At 37.7% G+C, this 20,720-nt stretch overlaps 1 protein-coding gene across 2 annotated transcripts in view; it reads left to right on the top strand.

The window, feature by feature from the left end:
* LOC125703482 (amyloid beta precursor protein) overlaps window positions 1–20,720 on the top strand; it is a 202,892-nt gene that overhangs the window by 113,552 nt on the left and 68,620 nt on the right. Inside the window, exons 6-7 of one of the 2 annotated variants that reach the window (XM_048968035.1) lie at window positions 3,022–3,224; window positions 12,912–13,079. In XM_048968035.1, coding sequence (XP_048823992.1) covers window positions 3,022–3,224; window positions 12,912–13,079 — 371 coding nt within the window. The remainder of the gene's footprint in view (window positions 1–3,021; window positions 3,225–12,911; window positions 13,080–20,720) is intronic. The other variant, XM_048968045.1, reaches the window with a different exon arrangement.

Raw genomic sequence — 20,720 nt, 5'->3', positions numbered from 1 at the left:
TAGTCTTCCATTATTCCTGCCTTAAAAAAAAAAAATCACACAAAAACAACCTTCTCTGATGTACAGTTCTTGGAGGAAGGAGCAACTCATAAAGGGGATGCAGGTTGGGGCAACCTGTAGTCAGGTTCCCTATTTCCTTCTGATAAATTGCTAGATAGGAAACCAGGGACTACTGTGATGGTGAGCTGAAGCAACTGCTACATATAGAGAATTTTCTTCTTACATCCTGTCTCCGTCACGCCCCCCCTTAACAGGAAAAGCTTGGCCTTGATGCCGAGTTTCCAGTAGTCTCCATGCTGGAGACTGACATAGTTAATTGCTGTGTAGCTAAAAACAGATGGTTATTGGATGCATGCATACAAATTATTTTTGAAGTAGCTTTCCGTATGACTAATTGACTTTCCTTTTTGTTTGTTTGTTTCATTAGTGTGAGGTGTTGAGTGATTGGACTGGAGGGTTGGTTTTTTATTCTTATTTTTTAACTTTATGAACTTGCCAGTATCTGAGAGTAATCATTTATGTGAAAGGAAAATGAAAAGTAATTGCACTTTCCTAAAAGTTCCTGTATTTTTAGCTCAAATGAGAGAGAGAAAGAGAAAGAAAGAAAGAGAGAGTAGCTTTCTGTGAAGTTGAAAGGCATAGTCTGTCTGATGCTCTAGATCAAAACCTGAGTGCCTTATACTCAGCACATCTAGTTTGAATGTCTGTAGGTAGCCAAGACTAGAAACTCCTTAGCTTGGAGATCAGAAACAGTTATTAGAACTTAAAAATTCATCTTCCTTTGGCTATTCAAAGGTTACAGTGTATGTATAGCAATTCTTTCATGCTCCTAAAAAGGTTTAATTGTTTGAAATGGAAACAGAAGAATTCTGTTGCTTCGAAAAGATTTACTAAGAACAAAGATGGTAATTTTGGAAATACTGAAATTAGAATGCTGGAGGAAGACCATATTGTAGAAATGCTGGAATTTCTAATTTAGTTCTTTGAAATGAAAAACTAAGAGAAGAACCTGGTGATTTTGTCCCTTTTTCAGTCTTTCCCATGTAAACAGAAATCACTTTTTCTGGTAATCAGGTAATCACTTTTCCAGTCTCTTCCGCAGTTTAGTTTTACTATTCTCATTTTTGTAACCTGCCTAGGCTTCACTCAGTGGAAAGCTCTATTATTTAATTCTTTCCTGTGTTTTGAAAGGCCAGTTATTTTGGGAATGAGAAATAGAGAATGCATGCTTGTTTGTATATAGTCTTAACTTATTCCTAGTAATCGTGCTTGTGGCATACAAGATTCTTTTCACTGTTTCCTAATTTCTTCCCAACACTTTTTAAAAGACCATTCTATCCTCTTTTTTGCTCTGAGTTTACTCTCAAAGCTGTACTGGACAACATATTGTAAAGTGAAATGTTACAGTCTTAGTCTTCAAAATGAAGTGTAAGAGGCAAGGTGTTAACGTCAAACAAAAGGCTGTTCAAGCATATGTGATGCCATGGAAAAAAAAGATGCAAAACCTCTTGTGTATGATAAAAAGTCACTGCGTGTTTGAATATTTAAGGATAATTTACTCATTAGCAGTGAATTTCAAGAAGAGGACAGATGAACTAATGTGAGACTTTCCTACAGCTGGTGCTGAGTTAGGAAATCTTCCTAAAACAGCAATGGCAGTCAGTAAGTGTATGTATTTTGGCCTATTGCCTGTATATCGTTCAGAATTATGAGCAATCCTGATCTTCTTGATGCATTAAGCCACCAAACATGTTTGGTAACTGACTGCAGTATTCCTTCTTAGTGCTGAAAACTGATTGAACTCCTGCAAATTTTACATGGCTGCAGGAATTGTCGTTTAGGATCATTTAGGATCCCGTGATATATTAAGAGGTTTAGCCCAATAATTTGAGGTTTCTTCATGAGCTCAGATGTGTGCTTACATTTCATACAATCATGGCTTGGGTTGGAAGGACCACAGAGACCATCTAATTCCAACTCCCCTGCTGTGGGCAGGGTTGCCAACCACCAGATCAGGGCCCCATCCGCTATGTGGCAGCTTAGTACCATAGTACCATAGGCCTTGCAGTGTAGCTTCTCTGAGCTTGCCATGCTGAGCGACTGCCTACTGGCTAAGAGAGCAGTCTTATCAGGAAAACCCTGCAGACTTCAGCATTTGGTCAATGCTTCTTGTACAGAGGGCCAAAACTGGAAGGCTCTTCTCTCTTTCTGGATAATTGGGTCCTTAGTGTTGCTGCTGTGTCCATTGCATGCTTTGAGGTGCCTGAAGAACACAAAACCACAGAGAGAAGAGCTAGCAACAGTCAGCTGAGGAATGAATTGCAGCAGTGTGTCAGCTACCCCCTCCCTCCCACAAAAAATTTGAACAATGTCTTTTCACTAAACCTTGTGGAAACTGCTTTGTCCACAATTCCCTTAATAGTGGCTTTTCTATTCACAGGATACTGTTGTAACAACAGAATGAAATGAAATTGTCATTTGTAGACAATTAAGGGTCAGCTGGATGCTTGGTTTGACACTGAGTTGTCTTCTGAGGATGACAGGCAAAGTAGCCCACAGCATGTCTTTGAATTAGGTGTCTCCTGGGTGAGAAAATCCTGAGGAACTCTCTGCTTTCATCTGTGTATGAGCTGAGTGCATTTTGGGCTAATTTGGGCTTTTTTCAGACTACAAATTGATTTGTTGATGGCAGAGTGAAGCAAGCGTATTTGGAGTGTTATTCAGCTGTCAAAATATGGTACTGCTGATGAGAATTCTTTTTTCCATCCCTGTGTACAAAGAGGAGTTCCAGTCTGGTATCCTGCAAGTTTTCTCACAGCATTGCTAATGCTTTTTTTTCCCTCTGATTTCTCATTCATTGTGACATTTCAGAGTCCCTGACTATCTATGTTGTTTTATTTAAAGGTGGAAGAGGGAGATGAGGAAACATCTTCCTGTCCTTACAGTGTAGCCTATAAAATGTCTCACTTAGCACTTTGGAATCATTGTTGCCAACTCATCATTATAATCTTCTTTGTTTAGCGATGATAAGGTAGTAGAAGAACAACCAGAGGAAGATGAGGAGCTAACTGTTGTGGAAGATGAAGATGCTGATGATGATGACGATGATGATGGTGATGAAATTGAAGAGACAGAGGAAGAGTATGAGGAAGCAACAGAAAGAACTACCAGTATTGCAACCACTACTACCACAACTACAGAGTCCGTGGAAGAAGTTGTCAGAGGTAAATTCATGGGCAGTTAGATTGTGGCTGGAAGACTGTTCCTACTGCTTTGTACACTTGCTCTTTATGACAAGAAATGTTCCAAATAGCAAAATACTCTAAGCTGCAGCATCATTTTGTTTCGTCTTCTGTAATTTGCAAGTTTAATCCCCTCCCCTTTTCCATTACAAGTATTCTTTGGAAGTGTTTGGTCATTGTGTATGGTTTGAATAGTAACGGAAGAAGTGTTTCTGGTTTGTTTGTTTTTTTTTTCAGTTGAAGTACCATTCAATAACTTGACTGCCATGTGTAGCAATTAACACAGAAAAGTTGTGTATGGGATGTTTTGCATTTGTTTCAGACTAGTGTGTCAGTTCGAAGCAGGAACTTGCACCTTTTACCCCAGTCAGTAGTCAAAGCAGCACAGTATTTTTAAAGGCCACACTTCTCCTACAATATGTATTTAAATGAATTGTTCTTATGTTACTATTTTTATAAGAACAGTAGAGTATGATGTAAATATCTGCAAAATAGATAGTGATTTTTTGCAGCACTTACAGCTCTACCAGTAAGGGCTGGAGATGATGGCAGAAGATGAGATTAAAAAAAAAAGAGAGAATTTGGGACTCGCAGGAAGCGAAGGCAAAATGAGACCAGACAGGAATCCATGGTAGTGTGCTTGGCAGAGCAGGTAAGGAAAGAGGGAGCAGAGGGCTCCTGGCTGTGATTTCTCACATGTGCTTGTGACAGAAGAGTGCCAAAGAGAAATGCCTTGGAAAAGGGAGTCTTTCTTCACTTAGTTTTTCTAAAATTCGGTGTCTGTGTAGGTAAGCTCTCTCATCAAAAGCATTAATGCTTTAGTAAAATGATTGGCAAAAATGTCTTTCTAAGGCTGGAGAAGCTGTCTTGTGTCTTTCTGTCTTATATAACTGTCTGTTGAGTGTTTTGCTCAATTATTGGAGAGCCAGTTCAGTGAGAATGGAGTGGGAAGAGATTATATTTAAATCTTTAAACCAATTAAATACATTTCCATATGTGAGCTTTCACCACCTGGGAATAAAATGCCCTGTTCTGAATGGAAAATGAATATTGAGGAGGAGGGGGAAAAAAAAAAAAAGAGCACTTCATTTTAATGGGATTTTGGATGAGTGGAAATGAGGACAAATTAGGTAGAGCTCGTTTCTTTACTGAGGCTGACATTTCTACAAGGTTAAGATGTTTAGCCTTCAGGAAAATAATATGTAATAATATGAATGTAAAATACAAAAAAGAAGAGGCAAACTATTGGAGCCACCTTTTAAAAATCCCTTAGAAATGTACATGCTTGCTGCTGGCTACAATGAAAAAGCTATTGTCCTCTTTCTCCCAAGTCTAAAATTTTTCATCACAGAGAAATGAGAAGAGCAGAGAAAAATACCTATTGCTGCAGATGAGGTGAGGGCTGTCTGTTACCAACATAAATTCCTGGCACAGCTCTGTCCCAGCCCTTCATACTTTCTGACCTCCAGCCTTCCTGTGGCATGGAGAGTGCTGAGGCTGGCTCTGAGTGCATTCAACTGAGCTGCACCATGCAGAATGCTTGTTTATGTCCCACAGAATTTATCATCTTAGCCCTTACTCCTAATTCTGTTGCTGTGCTTGAGAGAACACTTCCCTGAGGGCTCCGTGTCCTCCTGATGCTGCCAGCAGGTCCGTGCAGAAGCTTCTGCAGTAAGCATCCACCGTTCATAAAACGTGTCCTAGGATGCTCTTCACAGGCACAGCTAGTTTTATGTAGAGTTTATGAAGCTGTGGCTAGTACCAAGTTATAGCATTAAAGAGCACAATGTGTAGATTTGTCCCATTTTAGAAGCTTTGCTTTTCAACCTGAAATCAACAAAGACCAACTGTTCTAAAACCATAAATTGATGTCTAATTGAGTCCTTTCTCTCCCAAATCAATGGAATAACTGCCGTCAGCTGTAAATAATTGAAAAGCATAATGTAATGTTATACTGTAAAGACAACTAGTACTATTGTAGAACCAGTTTGTCAGACGATTTTATTTCTGTACATACTTTAATAAATAGTGATCAAAATAGCAATAGTGCATCTATTTGCAATCTTCTTTCCCGTGAAAAGGAAGTTATGATCTTGTCTAGAGAGTGAGCGAGGTCACTGACAGGACAGTCTTTTCATTCATTTTTTATAAGCTACAGTCTTTATTTAAAAATGCGGATAAACTTTTCCTAGCACAGTACTTGGCATTATTCACTTTCCTGCTTTTCCTGAGGGACAATTCCTACTCTCAGTTCATATGGAGTAGGGCAGCAGACTGAATTCGAACTTCCAGGTCTGCTCTTGCTGGAGTTGAGGTGTTAAATCTAGCTGATGGTGAGTCTGAGGTTGCAGGGATCCACAGAGTTAATAAAAATATGTATTTATCTCTGTTGGTCACTGGGACATGTTATCACTGAATTTGTGGTCAAGAGAGCGTGGTTTTTTTATAAAGCCTGCAAGAAATCGATGGCTCTTGATTCCACACAGGATGAGGAGAAATGGCCTCAGGTTGTGCCAGGGTAAGCTTAGGTTGGATATTAGGAAAAACTTCTTTACGGAAAGGGTTGTTAAGAGCTGGAATAGGCTCCCCCAGGGAGGTGGTTGAGTCACCATCCCTGGATGTGTTTAAAAACCGTTTGAATGTGGTGCTCAGGGACATGATTTAGTGGAGGGTTGTTAGAGTTAGGGTAGGATGGTTAGGTTGTGGTTGGACTGATGATCTTTAAGGTCTTTTCCAACCTGAGCAATTCTATGATTCTAGACGGAGTGAGGGAGGTGGCTTTTTCTGGTGGCCAGGTGTAAGCAACAGAGCATTCTGCTGCTGTTCTGGCTGCATAGTGGATTTTGTGGAGCTGTTCCTGAGCCATCCAGGTTCCAGGTAATTCTTACAGTGTGTGACTGAATAAGCAGTTGCTCTGCTCTTCAATCATGTGCAATTGTTTGTGATTTTTTTTCTGCTCACCTTCAGCATAGTAGATGATACAAGAAATCAGTGTCTCTTGGCTTACAACAAAGAATAAGCAGTTTGGATGTAATGCTTCCTGTCAGCGTAGTAGTCAGTCAGGTCTCATTTAAAGGAAGGCAGTGGGGTCAGTGCAGCAGCCTGCAAAAACATTTGGCAGCTTCTTTTCATACCTGTGGAAGCACATTAGCAAATGTGGAAGATTCGGCATAAGCTTGACCTGCCTTCTCTAATATGTAGTGCTGCCCTTTGGCAATCAATTTGGTATTCTCTAATTCTACTCAATTTTTTTAAACAGTTAGGAAACAATTTTATCACTGATGCTTGACATGGTATTTTTACTGTGTTTGCAATCTGAAGTTGCAAGCAGGAGATCATATGCTGGCTTCCTAGCAAGAGAAAACTAGCCTGATGTTTGTGTTATAGCTCCTACCTTTATTGATCTAGTATATTTCTAGTGTACTACACTTTTTTTTTTTTTTTTTTTTTTACCCCTGCAGATTTATGTGCCTAAAAGACTTGAAATCCACTCATTGACAGTATTTTAAAGGCAAGGGAGGTTAACCCTGGTGGCTAGACCCATTAGCTGTAAATTTGGGGATAATATTAAAAATTTTAATAGCTTTAACTAGATTTGAAATGTTATTAACTTGCCTTTAAATTAATACTTTCTTGTTTTTCATTTCCATCAAGGCTGTGCAGTATGCTGTATTTGGAAAATGATAATGTGTGGTTGTATTCCATATTAGAAACCACTCGCACATTGCTATCCAAATAGCGCACATTAATTTAACTCCGCTGTGTTTTATTATGAGATTTTCATTAAGAATGATAATCTACTGTAACATATGAGCAGGATCTGATTAAAATTAGCCTAATGGATTTGCATTAAAATAACTGATAGCTTTTGGTTAAACGTTATAATTTAAAGCATCGCTATTCCAGTGCAACAGAATACTTCAGAATATATTGCAATTAAGGAGAAATCCTTTTTATGATTTACTAGTCTTGTTGATGGAAAAGCAGTATATTATTAATATTTTGGGTCAAGGGCAAATGTGGTACATAGTAAACACAGTAAGTCTTGCCTTATGTAAGGTCAGAATATCGGAGTGTGGTTTTGCTTAAATTATATTCCAATAGAAGAAATCCTCCAGGAGCCTGCTTCCCTTGATGGAATGTCATTTTACTATATCGATCCAGATTTAAGCTTAATATTTTGCTCTGCTGTGTAAAAAGACTGGAATGTGCTTTTGAACTAATCCTCAGATTCTTCGTGTCCTGCCATGTTCACATGATTATGTTGTTTTTGTGGCAACTATCTTTTTTGAAAAATATAGATAAATTCATGACATTTTGTTGGCCTACACTTGAAAACAAACAGGAGTTTTTGTTTCGGTTCTGGCTGTCAAGACTAAGTATGTGACATCTTGATTCAAAGTGTAATTGTTTTACACAAATAAATAGAAAATATGCTTTCATGTATTAGTTCCACATGAAAATTGTGAGGCATTATGTTCTAGAAGTGCATATCTTTTTTTTTTTTTTTTCATACATTAAATATTCCCCTTTGGTAGAATAAACATTAAGAATAAACATTAGAGAGAAAAATCCAGTCTTAATGGCTTGCAGTGGGAAGTACAGTCTTAAATTTTAAGGAGGACTATTTTCCAGGTCTGCTTTTTGAACTCTTAATTTTGCTTTTTCTTTTAACTTTATCTATAGAAAGCATTTTAGTGGTTGTGTAACTAACGCACCAACTTTATTACTAGGACATGTGCCAGCTTCCCAGCTGTCTCATCCTAATTCCAAAAACCTCCTATGAAATTAGCTTTTGTCTTTGAATACTCAGACTAAAATTTGGCTGCCTTTTCTAAGTATATATTCAGCATGAGGAGGCTTTGTCTCAGTGAAATTATCTTTAAATATTCCCTTTGATTAATTCATTGAACAAAACAGTATCATTCCATTTTGGAACAAAAAGTCTAAGAAAAACAGTGCACATTTATTCTTTAACTTGTCTAATTTTTCTCAGCTAATTAAAGAAACTGAGACTAATATAGATACATGTGTATTAATATCTTCCAGCAATAGTCTCAGTTCCTGGACATAATAGTCCACTTATAATGTTATGTACTAGCATGTAATAAAGTGGAACATATACTTCATCATATGTATTTGAGTAATTTATTCCTTTATTCTCTCATGCATTAATTGATTACGTTGTTCTTTAATGGTAAAATGTAAAATATAGAACTGTGGTCCCTTTTACTCAAGCAGCTAAGTAAATCACTTGTTTGTGTGGGTATGAAGCACGATTTGAATGGATACTAGCATGGACAAAGCAAATACATAACCAGTGCTAGTGAGGTGGTTAACATCATCAGCATGATTTAGTTGTATGCATTTGCCATTATTAATGTTACACTTGAAGGGCAGGTAGTATGGAAAAGGTCAAAAGGCTTCATATTTTCCAATTCTGTGGCTAAATTAAAGAGTGCGTTGTATTTTGGAAGCCAACATGATGAGAGCTTTCCAATGTAGCATTAAGGTAGAAGATTTTCAGAAGTGAAAACTAAATATAGGACCCAGCTTCTAAGACAGGTCTAAGTTAATTTACTAACTCCTCCTGTTTGTCCCTCTTCCCTTAAATTACATCAAATTTAATTTCCTGTTTAAGGTTTGAATTAGGCTGTACCAGCGTTTAAATGAGCTTAGTTCTTAGATCGCTTAGTTCTCTTAGATCTCTTAAGTTTTCATAACTCGCTTAAATATCATATAGAAACTCAAATCCTCCATATCAAGGAATCGTAATGATTGCAGTGATAGAAGTATGTAAATATATTTGTTTATTTGTTTTATTTTTCCTATTAGAATCTTAAGCTGTATTACACATTGTTCTATTGAAAATGCTGGTGTTCACAGAGAAGTTTTAGTCTCATGCAGGAAAAAAAAACCAAAAACACCAGGCCTGCAATAGAGATTTTGAAATAAAGCAATTATTTGATTTTGATTTAAAATCAATTTTTCTCAGGGAGCAAAGAAACAATTGATATGGCAATAAAAAATTCTAAGATGTCATTCAGAGGCATATTTTTTATTTTCCTTTGTAGAAATTGATCACCAAAAGTACATAGAATGCACATACATTTTAATTAGCTTTACTACCAGCATTTTAGTGAGTGAGTGTTATGGGTGTTCTTTACGTGAAGCCACTATAAATTAATGGCCACAGACTTGCAAAATGTTTTTTCTTTCCCCTAGGATGCTGCAGCTTATCCATTTCTAGGGAAAAAATAACAGTGTTCATGTTGATTGTAACTATATATATAGTTTTATATAAATATATATATATAGTTTTCAGTACATCGCTTTATGTGTTAATTTAAGATGAAATCAGAAAACTTTGCCACAGAACTATCTTCCAGAGATAGTTCCATCTCCCTGCTTTGTTAGAAGCAGCCTTTTTTGCATTGGGAAGCTGGAATATGTGTAAGAAGCTCCCGATGAGGAAAATTGAATTATTCTCTTCTGGTTATCTCAAAAATAACTTAAAATCTAATGTTTTGGAGGGAAGAAATTGGCATTTGTAATCCTTGGTACAGGGCACAGGGGAGGTGAGAGAAGTTTTACTGTTGCAGCAGGATGGTGCGAAAACTGTACGCATCTGAAAGCAAAGTTAGCGTGTAGACCAGTTATGAACCTGAATTGTGCCAAAGGCTTGTCCTCTTTAATTGTGTTTGGTTTCATGGAGCCAAAGGCAAAAAATGCATCTTTGGAAGGGAAGAATGAACCAGTTAAACAAAACAAAGCAAAGCTCATAGTACTGTTCTTGATTTTAAAAAGTTGTGATAACAATTAAAATAGAATTACACTGTGGCAGAATGTATCTTATCTTTAATCAGTTTTCAGCAACAAAATTAGTATATGAAGCAAAGACAGCTTTTAATTTTTTGATGAATCATTTAGCAGTGTATGCTGCCTTGCTGCTAATATCTGTGAAAATACCATAGCTCATACATCATAGGCATTAATTGCTACACTTAGTTCCAGTGGATGGAAGGGAAACAGGACATGGATGGCAGTAATTTTTTCTTAGCCCAAGAAAGACTCTTGAGGTTCGCGCTTCATTGCCCCATCTTCTCAGTTAGAGCAGTACAGCTGAAGATTAAATGTGGCTTCTTTAAATTGAGCACAATTGATAGGAATATGGAGAGGCATGGAAGGAGCATTTGTACCAGCAACAGGAGCAATCAGGACCATTTCTCTAGCACTGAAGGTGGCTTAAAAGTGCATTCTTCTGAAGCAGGGGTTAAGGAATGCTGCTCTGAACCCTTCACAGAGGGAGGGTGGTGATGCAACTGGGAAGGAATGACAGCAGTGACAGTTGCCTACACACAGCAGCATGATTCCTTCAATTAGGGCAGTCATGAAACAGTTTACTTCTCCTGTTTATCTTTGTGTAGGCCATAAACTGTTTGCACAGCACACTGTCTCTCTGTATGGTGAAGTAATTTCCATTTAGATCTCAGAAAAAGCAATCTGATTGCCTGTGTGGGCTGGATGGAAGGATGTGCCAAGGGCAGCCTTGCGGGAGAAGTCCCTGCCCAGAACACTGGGCTTCTGTCTTACTCTTCTTAATGCACTTACCCTGTGCTTGCCAGAATGCTTGTCCAAGTGCATCTTCACATGTAACACATATATGACTGACTTGAGATTCCAGAGAGCTAACTCCTTGTTACCACTGGCACTAGTTATTTGATGGATGATATTACTTCATTTTTGCACGTTATGTGTATGTGCACAAAAATCTCTGTTTCTATTTCTGAGAGCAGTACACATAGGAAATTTCAAGCTAAATATATGAACCATTCCCATCTTGATAACACTTAACAGTACAAAGTGAAATAAATCAGACTTTATAGCAGAACTATAAAAGTAGAAGGTGCTTATTGCGTATGTGGAGGTCAGTCCATAGTCAACTTGAATTAAGTGATTTCTAAAGAAAGACTGAGTTGTTGAGACCTTTGCTTTTTGAAATGACATTTCCTGTCAGCAGACATTCTCTTGATTATACCTGTCTCTTTCATGTCATGAGTCACTATTCATTTTTAATTGACACATGGCAGCTCTTCCAAGTCTGCGCAAAGTTATCATGGTGTGAAGGTTTGACTGTATAATTGGATGGAAGGGCAAGATGTTATTCAAAAATAAATCTGAGGAATCACTTCTTTACTAAATGTGGTATGTAGTTAATCTTACTGTTGTATAAAATTAATTGTAATTAATATTCTTCACAATTAAATTTGTTTTGCTTTTTTTCTTAAAAATGGCTTGATACAGAACCATAACATTATTTGTAGTACAGCTAACAAATGCATATGTGGATCTGTTTCTCTCAGAGCTCCCTAATATTGACTCATAATATTGCCATATTTGCATAGATATATGAAATAAATTCACATATCTATAAATAAATCCATGAGTAAAATTTTGTTATATATTTAAGAGCAGGCAGACACTGGCTACCGATGACAAATGAATATGAAATCCATGCAGTCAATAGTGGCTCTCCCAGGGAGGGTTGCATTGCCTGTCACTGGTCAGGACAGACTGCCAAACAGAACTCTGCATAAGCAGCATCTGAGAGGTGATGCGCTGATATTTCTTTCTACCTTTCAACCCTTAGGCATCTGCCTTCCATGAAATTCAAATTTATGCAGGGAACTTAGATGCCTCTAGTGAACATGTGAGTTTCTGTGCTGATGTAGTGTGTGGGATGAAAGCAAATGAGGGATATATTGCTATTTGACGTTACGCAGTTTTTATATGATGCATACATAGTATGTTGGAAGATTGTGGAGGCTTTTTTTTTTCTTTTTTTCCTGTTTGGAATGCTGTTGGTTAAAGGGCTGTATGTTTACTTCAAATTCCAAATTGCAGACAGAATTTCCTTTGTCTTCCTTTCATTTGAATAGTTTGATTTTCCCCTCAGGTTTTCATGTGTTGCAGAATATAGGCAATGACTGTGGTGGCTCACAAAGAAAAAAAAAAAAAAAAAAAAAAACACTTTTTTTCTTAAAGTCTGTTTTTTTTCCTGTCTATATTCACTGGGGTGAGATTTCCTCCTATGGATGGAGTAAAGCTGTGGCAGTAATTTTATGTATAAGAGCCCTCCAGATACAAATTACAAACCCTATACTAGGCAGGCTGCAAGAGGGGGTGGTTTCTTCAGCGGTGATTGTATATAAATTGGTGTCTGAGGAGGAATTCTTTTCTGGTATAACTCTTATATATTTTATTTGCATAGCTAAGTAACTGAGTTTGGAGGTTTGCATTGCCACAAGGAAGAAACTGACTCGCATGCTTTCAGATGCATCCTTCCGTGCATATGGCTGAGGTTACACCCTGGGCTGGAAGGAGCTCAGACTCTTCCAGCAGCAAAGCCTAAACAGGCTTGGTACTAAGTGGGCCCAGCAGCACAAATCTGAACTGTTCAGAATTTGCCTGCATCACCTCAGGGATGGTTTTAGAGAATAAGCATTGAAGCGCCCAGCAGTTCGTGTTTCTTTTTCCTAGATGCTCCCTGGGTACACCTTGATCCTCACACAGGGATGTTGAGGTGTACCTTGGCACACTGAGTAGATGGAGGTACAGGCAACGCTGTTTTCATACTAAATGTGGTTCCTCTGGGTCTCCTGTGACTAGAGGTGTGCTCTGAACAAGCTGAGACGGGTCCCTGCCGCGCAATGATCTCCCGCTGGTACTTTGACGTGGCCGAAGGAAAGTGTGCGCCCTTCTTTTACGGCGGCTGCGGTGGCAACCGGAACAACTTTGACTCGGAGGAGTACTGCATGGCGGTCTGCGGCAGCGTCCGTAAGTGCACTGCCAGCCCATTGCTGCCTCTCTCCGACCGGCCCTGCTGCTTGGGAGCGGGCCTGGGCTCACACTAATCCCGCTCGTGCTGCCCTCGGTCTGTCCATCTTATCTCTAGAGCTTGTTAGCTTCTCGCTAACCCAGCTTGGTAGCAGGTGCCTTCTTTGCCCTGTAGACAATCTTGCACATAGCCGGCCAAAAGCCTAACACTTCTGTAGATGAAACCTTCTCGCTCAGTTTTTCTTCATCTTCTGTCAACGCCTACTAACATTTCGTGAGTCCCTGTTTTTGCATGTGCAGTGTATGTATGGGAAAAAACTTTAGGGAAACCTCAGGTAAGTTTAAAAATGGCTCTTTACACATTGTATTTTCGTGTTTCTTTTTTATCAAAGCAATATCAGCACATCAGAATATCAGAAGAATTATTGCCACCCATGGAAGAAGTGAAGAAGTCTTTTATTTTTTTTCTTTCTTTTTTTCCAGTTTGATTGAATACTTAATATGCATTTGCAAGGAAAAGGGATGAAATGATTTGTTTTTTAGGTTTCCCTGAGGGCCAAGATGCGCACAAATGCAAATAAACTCCCACTTATTTTGTTTAACACGCCATATATTTTAATGATTGCTTTTCGTGAAGAAGGAATGTTTGCACTGTGATTTTGGTTTGGGAAGGATGGTTTTCCCATAGCAGAGTACTGGAGCTTGCATTTCAGTTCAGCAGTCCCTGATGCTCTCTGTTTCTGTTTACCTCATCTGCGTGTATTATTCGGAGAGCTAGAGCTGCCATTTCTATCTGAAACATTAAAGGATGATTACATATTTTGCTGCTTCGCCTTCTCAAAGGGCAGAGAGGAGGAGAACAGAAGGAGCATATTAGGACTGCTTTATTAAAGTATTTTCCAAGCAGCTTGTTTTAAATAAGAAGAAAGCTTAAAAGTGCACTTGAAAGCATGCAAAGTCATGGCAAAGTGTGGCGTTCGTTTTGTGAAACAGAGGAGCTGTGGTTTATTCAAGCTGGAGTAAGGGTGCTCATGGAGGCAGGATCGCTACACTGGTCCTCAGCTGTGGTTCATCTTGGTGTCTTTTAGAGCTACTCAAGGCTCCATGAAGGGCTCCACACTAGACTAAATCAGTGAGCAGGACTGATCAGCTTGTGCAACAGGAGAAGATGTAGTGAGTGTAGAGTAAAAATATGCCGCATGTTGGAATGAGGACTAATACATTTGCTAAAATAAGTAATTTTTAAACTATTAAGTTTCTGTCCTACGTGAAGTATTTCCAGAGATGGATAACATGGTTTTCTCTGATTGTGAGCTCTGGGACAGACAAGAAAAACTAGGACTTTGTAACAAGAGTTAATTTAGGGCAGTAGTAGAAAAGAAGAGAATCTTTTTGAAGGAATGTTTCTCCAGTGAAAAATGTGGTATTGATGGGCAGTTATCTGTAGATGTGGAACAAGGATGGAAAAGCTGACTGAATATAGCTGTCTCAAGCTGATTAGGGACGTAAAAAAAACTCTGTCATGAGAAAGGTATTGAACAATATCCATAGGTCAGTTCACCTCTTGCACATTTAGTTTTAGGTAGCTGAGGTGGGGCTGTGTTTACTGTTATGACCAACAGAATTTGTAAAGGGTAATTACTTTTTTAGGCATGTGTTAGGTGAGCATCATGCCTAAATGATTGCAGACTCAAAGACAACATGGTAGCTATAAAAGCAATAATAGAAAATAGCTGAGAAACCAAAGCTTTTGCTACTTTGCATCTGGAACTATTCCCAGTTAGCAGGTAAAGGATGATAAAAGTGAACAGTATTTACCCACACAGAGCTCTAAGTACTTAATGAGTTGGCTACAATGATATGCAAATGTAGGGCCTCTGAAATGACATCTCTTGTTTCTAGGACAGTACCTGTTCCTTTGTCCAGAAGTTTGTTTTTGTTTTGTTTTTGGGAGGAGGAGTAGCTTTTGTCTTTATACCTCATGTCCAAAAAGGTAGGATTGAAGAAAAAGTAACTTGGCTTTTTATACTGTGCACTTTTATGGTCAGTAGAAGAGTTTCAAAAAGCTGCATGCACTGGTTCTTGGTGGAAAAAAGGTAAGTATTTTGATCTGTGTTGTTGGAATGAAGAATTATTACCTTTGTCAGCATTACTCAGAAACATAGAAGAAAGCTGCACCATAGCATAAATAAGGACTTGTAGCAGATCTAGATTCTTTCAAGATTGCATTTTGTTACACTTCCAGTTTTTTTTATAGATTTGCTTTGACTCCTGCCCTTCAAGCTGAGCCATGTGGATGCATTTCTTTGTCCAAATCCTGCAGTGAGGCTCTGTGCTGACTCAAAGGTCTCCTTACATAGTGCAGCTTGCATATGGAGCTTCAGTTGCTCACCGAGTTCTTCAGATCTTAGTTTCATTGGCATTCATATGGCTGTGAACTTACTACATATAGATAAAGATGTTGCTGACTAAAGAGCAGTAGAATCACAAAATAGATTTCATGAGAGCTATTCTTACATAGTAAAACTTGAAAGGATGACTCTTGATTTGTTGTATTGCTAATACGATGACATTTCTTGTCATATACAGGTTGTAGGTGGAATTGTAACACTGGATATTTTTACCAATAAGTAGCACAGTTTACTCTAGGATGAAATTGAGATGAGACTGCTTAGATGTATTTCCCAAGAACCTCATAATCGTTTTGCAGAAAATCATTCTGCTACAAAGGAGTGACCTTGTCTGTGTTCTTTAAAAAGTGTATTACGGATTGAATTGGACTTGGAAATGAGATTTGTCTTCACTTTTTGGCAGTGAAGGATGTACAGCCTGAGCTCATGCTGTTCAAGAGGATAAATGATCTTTTAAATGATTCTTCCATAGCATGTAACATCAGAAATCAATGAAGAAACAACTTCTATATTAGTTTATAGTATATTCATTAGGATATTCAGATGAGCTTAAAAGATTCCTCTTCTCTATCTCACAGAAAACTTTTTCCTAGGTTCAATTCAATAAAACAATGCCAGGAATGCTAGCATTTGTGTTCATTACATATGTGTCTTAGTTTACTTTGGGAATCCTATTTTTGGTCTGTGTCATTTTCTCTTTTTGAAAAATGCAGTTAATATAAGTACTTGAGCAACTTGGTTTAATTGCCACAACTGGCAGTAAGGAAAAATCTAGATGGTCTTGTCTTTTAAAACAGATCTTACCGAGGATTCGTTCTTGGTTTTCCTCAGTACTTTCTCAAGCAGCTTTTGACTCCACAGGGTATGTTTTCCAAGCTATTTAGTTATGTTCTTGTACCTGTATTTTCATCTTAGGTCCAAGTGTTCCATATACTGATCAATTCTTATTTCTGTTATTTAAATATTTTGGTTTCATTTGCTGTGTCACTATCACCATGCTGTTTCTCATTATTCTTCATCATTTTGCTGGGGGAAAGAAAAAAAAGGAATGAAAATTATTACAGGTCCTGAATATGATACATTTCACTGCTTAAGTGACATCTTGTCTTTGAAATCAATCCAGTGTTGCTGAATGTGATGGATTGCCTTTAATGGGTTATAGCAAGCCTTGGATCAGGCACCTCCAAGCCCATTAAAGAAAAAGAAAACAAACAGGACTGAAGACTTTCAGTATAGAAGTCTAGACCACTGCTTCCTTATCTGTCCTTTGTATTTCTTTATGTCACCCTTGCCTTAATCTTTCTATTTGGTTTTTATGCCCTTCCCTCCCTTAGCTGTCTGCATTTGTACTTTTTTATTTGCTTCATCATTTATTTCCTTCTCTCCAATGATCTCATTTTTGTTGCTCCCTGATGTCCTGTATGAACCTTCTCAGCCTCTGTTAATGGAAACTGAAAGCGCATCTATCTTTGGTGAAACTGTAGTTTGCTTTGTGGCTTTATGGAGAGTAGTATGGGCAATGGCTGTGTTTTTCTCAAATAGTTGCTTAAGGATGAAAGGGTGTAATATGAGTTTTAATTTTCTTGTATTGCACTGCAATTGGACTGAACAAAAAACTGAGGAGATTGAATTGTCAAGAATACCTACACACTGTGAATAGAGAAAATATGTATACTGAATACTAATATATGAACACAGTCTATGGAAAAAATGTTTTTCTTCTCCTTTGTTAAGTCTCTTAAGGAAGAGTCTTTAGGAAATCTTAAGTCTCTTAGCCTTGATCTGAAAAGGTGATTTTGTCAGGTTATACAGAGCCTTAGGCTTTCTCTGCTATCAACGACTATGACGATGCTCTGAGGTCTGACAAAAATAATTTGTGTGTTGGGTAGGAGTTATTTCTGTCAAATTTTCACATTTATCACCCCGCAACACTGGAATTGATATATAATTATTCTAGAAGTAGAAGGCTTTAAATATCTTGTTACCAGTTCCTTCAGCTTACCAGACTACACACTCTCTATTGATTTTTAATATTTGATACTATCTCCAGTTTCTATTCAATTTAAGGACTCAAACTTCTACTTTGTGCCTAGCCATAACGGCTTCTTTGAATTTATTAGAATCTATCAGATAGTTAACTCAAATATAATGACCTCAAAATGGGTATATATTGACAAGAGTAAGCAGAAGATGATGAAATGCTGTTACTGAAGGAATTAAATTATTGTCATACTGAAAAGTAATTTAGTGTAAGATTTTTTTCACTTGTTTATTTAATAGCTGCTAGTTAAACATCCTTAAAGCTGTAGGAAATACATATTTTTAAAAACTGTTTTGAAATGATGTTAATGTTCCAGCCCTAACTTGGAGATGTGTGAAACTTAGAGCTCTTAAATACGCTCAATTTAATGGCTGTTGCATACAACACTGCTCTTTTCCAGCTTCTGTAGCCATAAATTCAGAATGCCATGGAAATCTTGCTGCAGTATTTTCATTTTTTTTCTACAACTGCAGCTGAAGAAAGCTGTACTCTGGTAGCACTGTTTGTTTTTAAAAGCTTTGATATACAATTGAAATAATCTTTTATTAAAACAGAGACTTTTATTATTGCAATGAAATCTGGTGGCTTAAAATATAGGAAACTGTTAGGTTCCAGTACTATCAGTTCTTCTTCTATGTTCCCTCTGAAGTGTAGTAATAAATTCAAATGTTATCACGTACTGCTATATTCTTGATATCTTACATCATGATCGCATATTTTTGTATGCATTTAGGTACAGCAGTATTTCTCCTCTGCGCTAAATACAGTAAACTTATGATTTGTTAAATCTTTGGGTAAGTGTCAAATACTTTATTGAGTTTCGAGTTGAAGATATGAAGAGAATAAAAGCTACAATTTCATAACATGCATGAAATTTCATGCTATCTAAATATATACTAAAATATTGTGTGCAAGATTAACACTAATGTGGGATCCACTCCTACTGCTCTTACAGGCTGATTAGTACCAGTCTTTTCCTAATAATTGATGAGAGAGTTCTTTTTGTTTCCAGTTCATGCTTTGAAGTGAGGGAAAAATACACAACCTCTGTCACTTTGCAACATCCAGTTTAATTTCTCTTCCAAGCTAGTTTATATAATAATCTGTTCCGTTTAACAGCTAAGACTTAGGAAATGATACTCCAATCATTTCCTGTTGTCAGTAATTTCCTTTACCTATACACTACTTGTTCAGGATCTTGACATCTCTCCCATTAACAGGAAGTAAAATACTTTGCCAGTTGAACTTGCATGCCAGCTTCTACTTCCAGAGCATATCATAAATGATAAGGCATTAGAGAGCTGCAGTGCATTTGGGTAAGCAGAGTGGTAAAATATACTGAGTTACCTAGGAAGAATGCTTTAATCCTTTAATATATGAAACTATTGCTTGTTTCATCTATACAATTTCAGAGGCCACTTGAGCTTGAGGTCAGATATGAGGCTTAAGACAGAAAGCAGCCCACATGCAAAGCACATTCATCTGAAATAACTGCCACTGCCCTTTCACTGTTCTTGAGGTTTACGGGATAGTTGGTAGGCCTATGTCTATAAAAGCACTGGAGCTTGCAAGTTAATTTGTGCCAGGAATGCATCTTTTTGACAATGCACTTAGTGCTGGAAAATATTCATCACAGCAACTGGCTGTAATACCAATTTGTCACAGCACTATAGTATGCATAACTTAAAATACAGAAGTCTAGCGCTAGCATTTCAAATTCTAAGTAGTGCTATTACAAGGAAGTATCTCACATAATAAGTACAAAATCTTTTATTTGAATGAATAAAAAAAAATTACTACAATTACTCTTATGCCAGTGACTCTTCAACAACCTGTTGCTTTGTTGGAAATGCTCTTTGTATTCAGTTGTCTTATTGCTCCCCAAATTAGCAATAAATGGGACATTACTTCACATAAATGTGTCCCTTTCCTGCCATCTCTTGCATGAATTGCCTGTATCTGCTGGGTTTTATTTTCTCTGGTATGAAAACAGAACCGAATCATGCATCTTGATGAAGTTAAGGCCAATTTCAAATAGTGTAGATGAAATCTTAAGAAAAACATATTTTTGCAGTTCATTGTGAGCGTTTTACATTTGTCATTTAGTGCCTAGGAGCTATAACTGGATGAATTCCATTATCTGTTAAAATTGTAAATTTTAACTATCATTTTTAGGGAATGGAAGTGGATAACTTCTGTTACCACAATTTCTTCACCTGTTGCACCTTGCAATTATTTTTCACCCTTGGTTCATTGTGCGGAGCCAGTGCCTTTTTTAAAAGCAGTTGGATAAAGCTTTGGATTGAAAAAAGAAACATTTGAAGTGTGCCTAAACACATTTCTTACTTTTTTTTTTTTTTTAATAATTCCTTCATCTTTTTTTTTCTCTGTGTATGTGTGCTCTGTGGAACTTGCTGTGTCTTAGTTACAACCTTGGCAATAAAGGGGTGTTTGGGAGAATTCCTTTATACTTACTGGCAGCAGTCTGATTTGGTGTAATGTGAATAATTATATGTTTTTTCCTGATAAATATTTAAATTCGTGGTTACAAATCGTAATAGAAAGATCGTGGTGCAAAGTGTTGCAGAGATGTCTGTGAGGCCATCAAAGGACTGCCCCTCACTACGAGAAAGACACGGAGGCCCAGGAGTGTGTTCAGAGATGAGCAACGAAGCTCATGAGAAGTGTGTAGCACAAGTCTTATGAGGAGCAGCTGAGGTAACTGGGGTTGTTTAGTCTGGAGAAGAGGAGCTCAGGTGCTCTCTGCCACCACCTGAAAAGAGGTTGTTGGGAATCAGCCTCTTGTCCTGTGTAACTAGCAATAGGAATGGCCTCAAGTTGCACCTGGGGAGATTCAGGTTGGATTTTAGGAAAAATTTCTTCTCTGAAAGAGTGGTCAGGCATCAGCTTGGGCTCCCCAGGCAGGTGGTGAAGTCACCGTCTGTGGAGGTGATCAAGAAATGTTTAGATGTTGTACTGAGGGACATGGTTTAGTGGGAAGTATTGATTGACAGATGAATGGTTTGACTGGATGATCTTGGAGGTCTTTTCCAACCTTGGTGATTCTATGAAATAAAATTATAACATATCAAAGGAAGATAGGAGCAGTCTTTGCAATGTATAGTTCAAAATGGAACATAACTTTTAAGCATGGTTTTAGCCTTGATGGGTAATAAAAACAATGGAAAA

This window comes from Lagopus muta, chromosome 1 (assembly GCF_023343835.1).
Source record: "Lagopus muta isolate bLagMut1 chromosome 1, bLagMut1 primary, whole genome shotgun sequence".
NCBI lineage: Eukaryota > Metazoa > Chordata > Aves > Galliformes > Phasianidae > Lagopus > Lagopus muta.
This window is presented reverse-complemented; position numbering and strand designations above follow the sequence as displayed.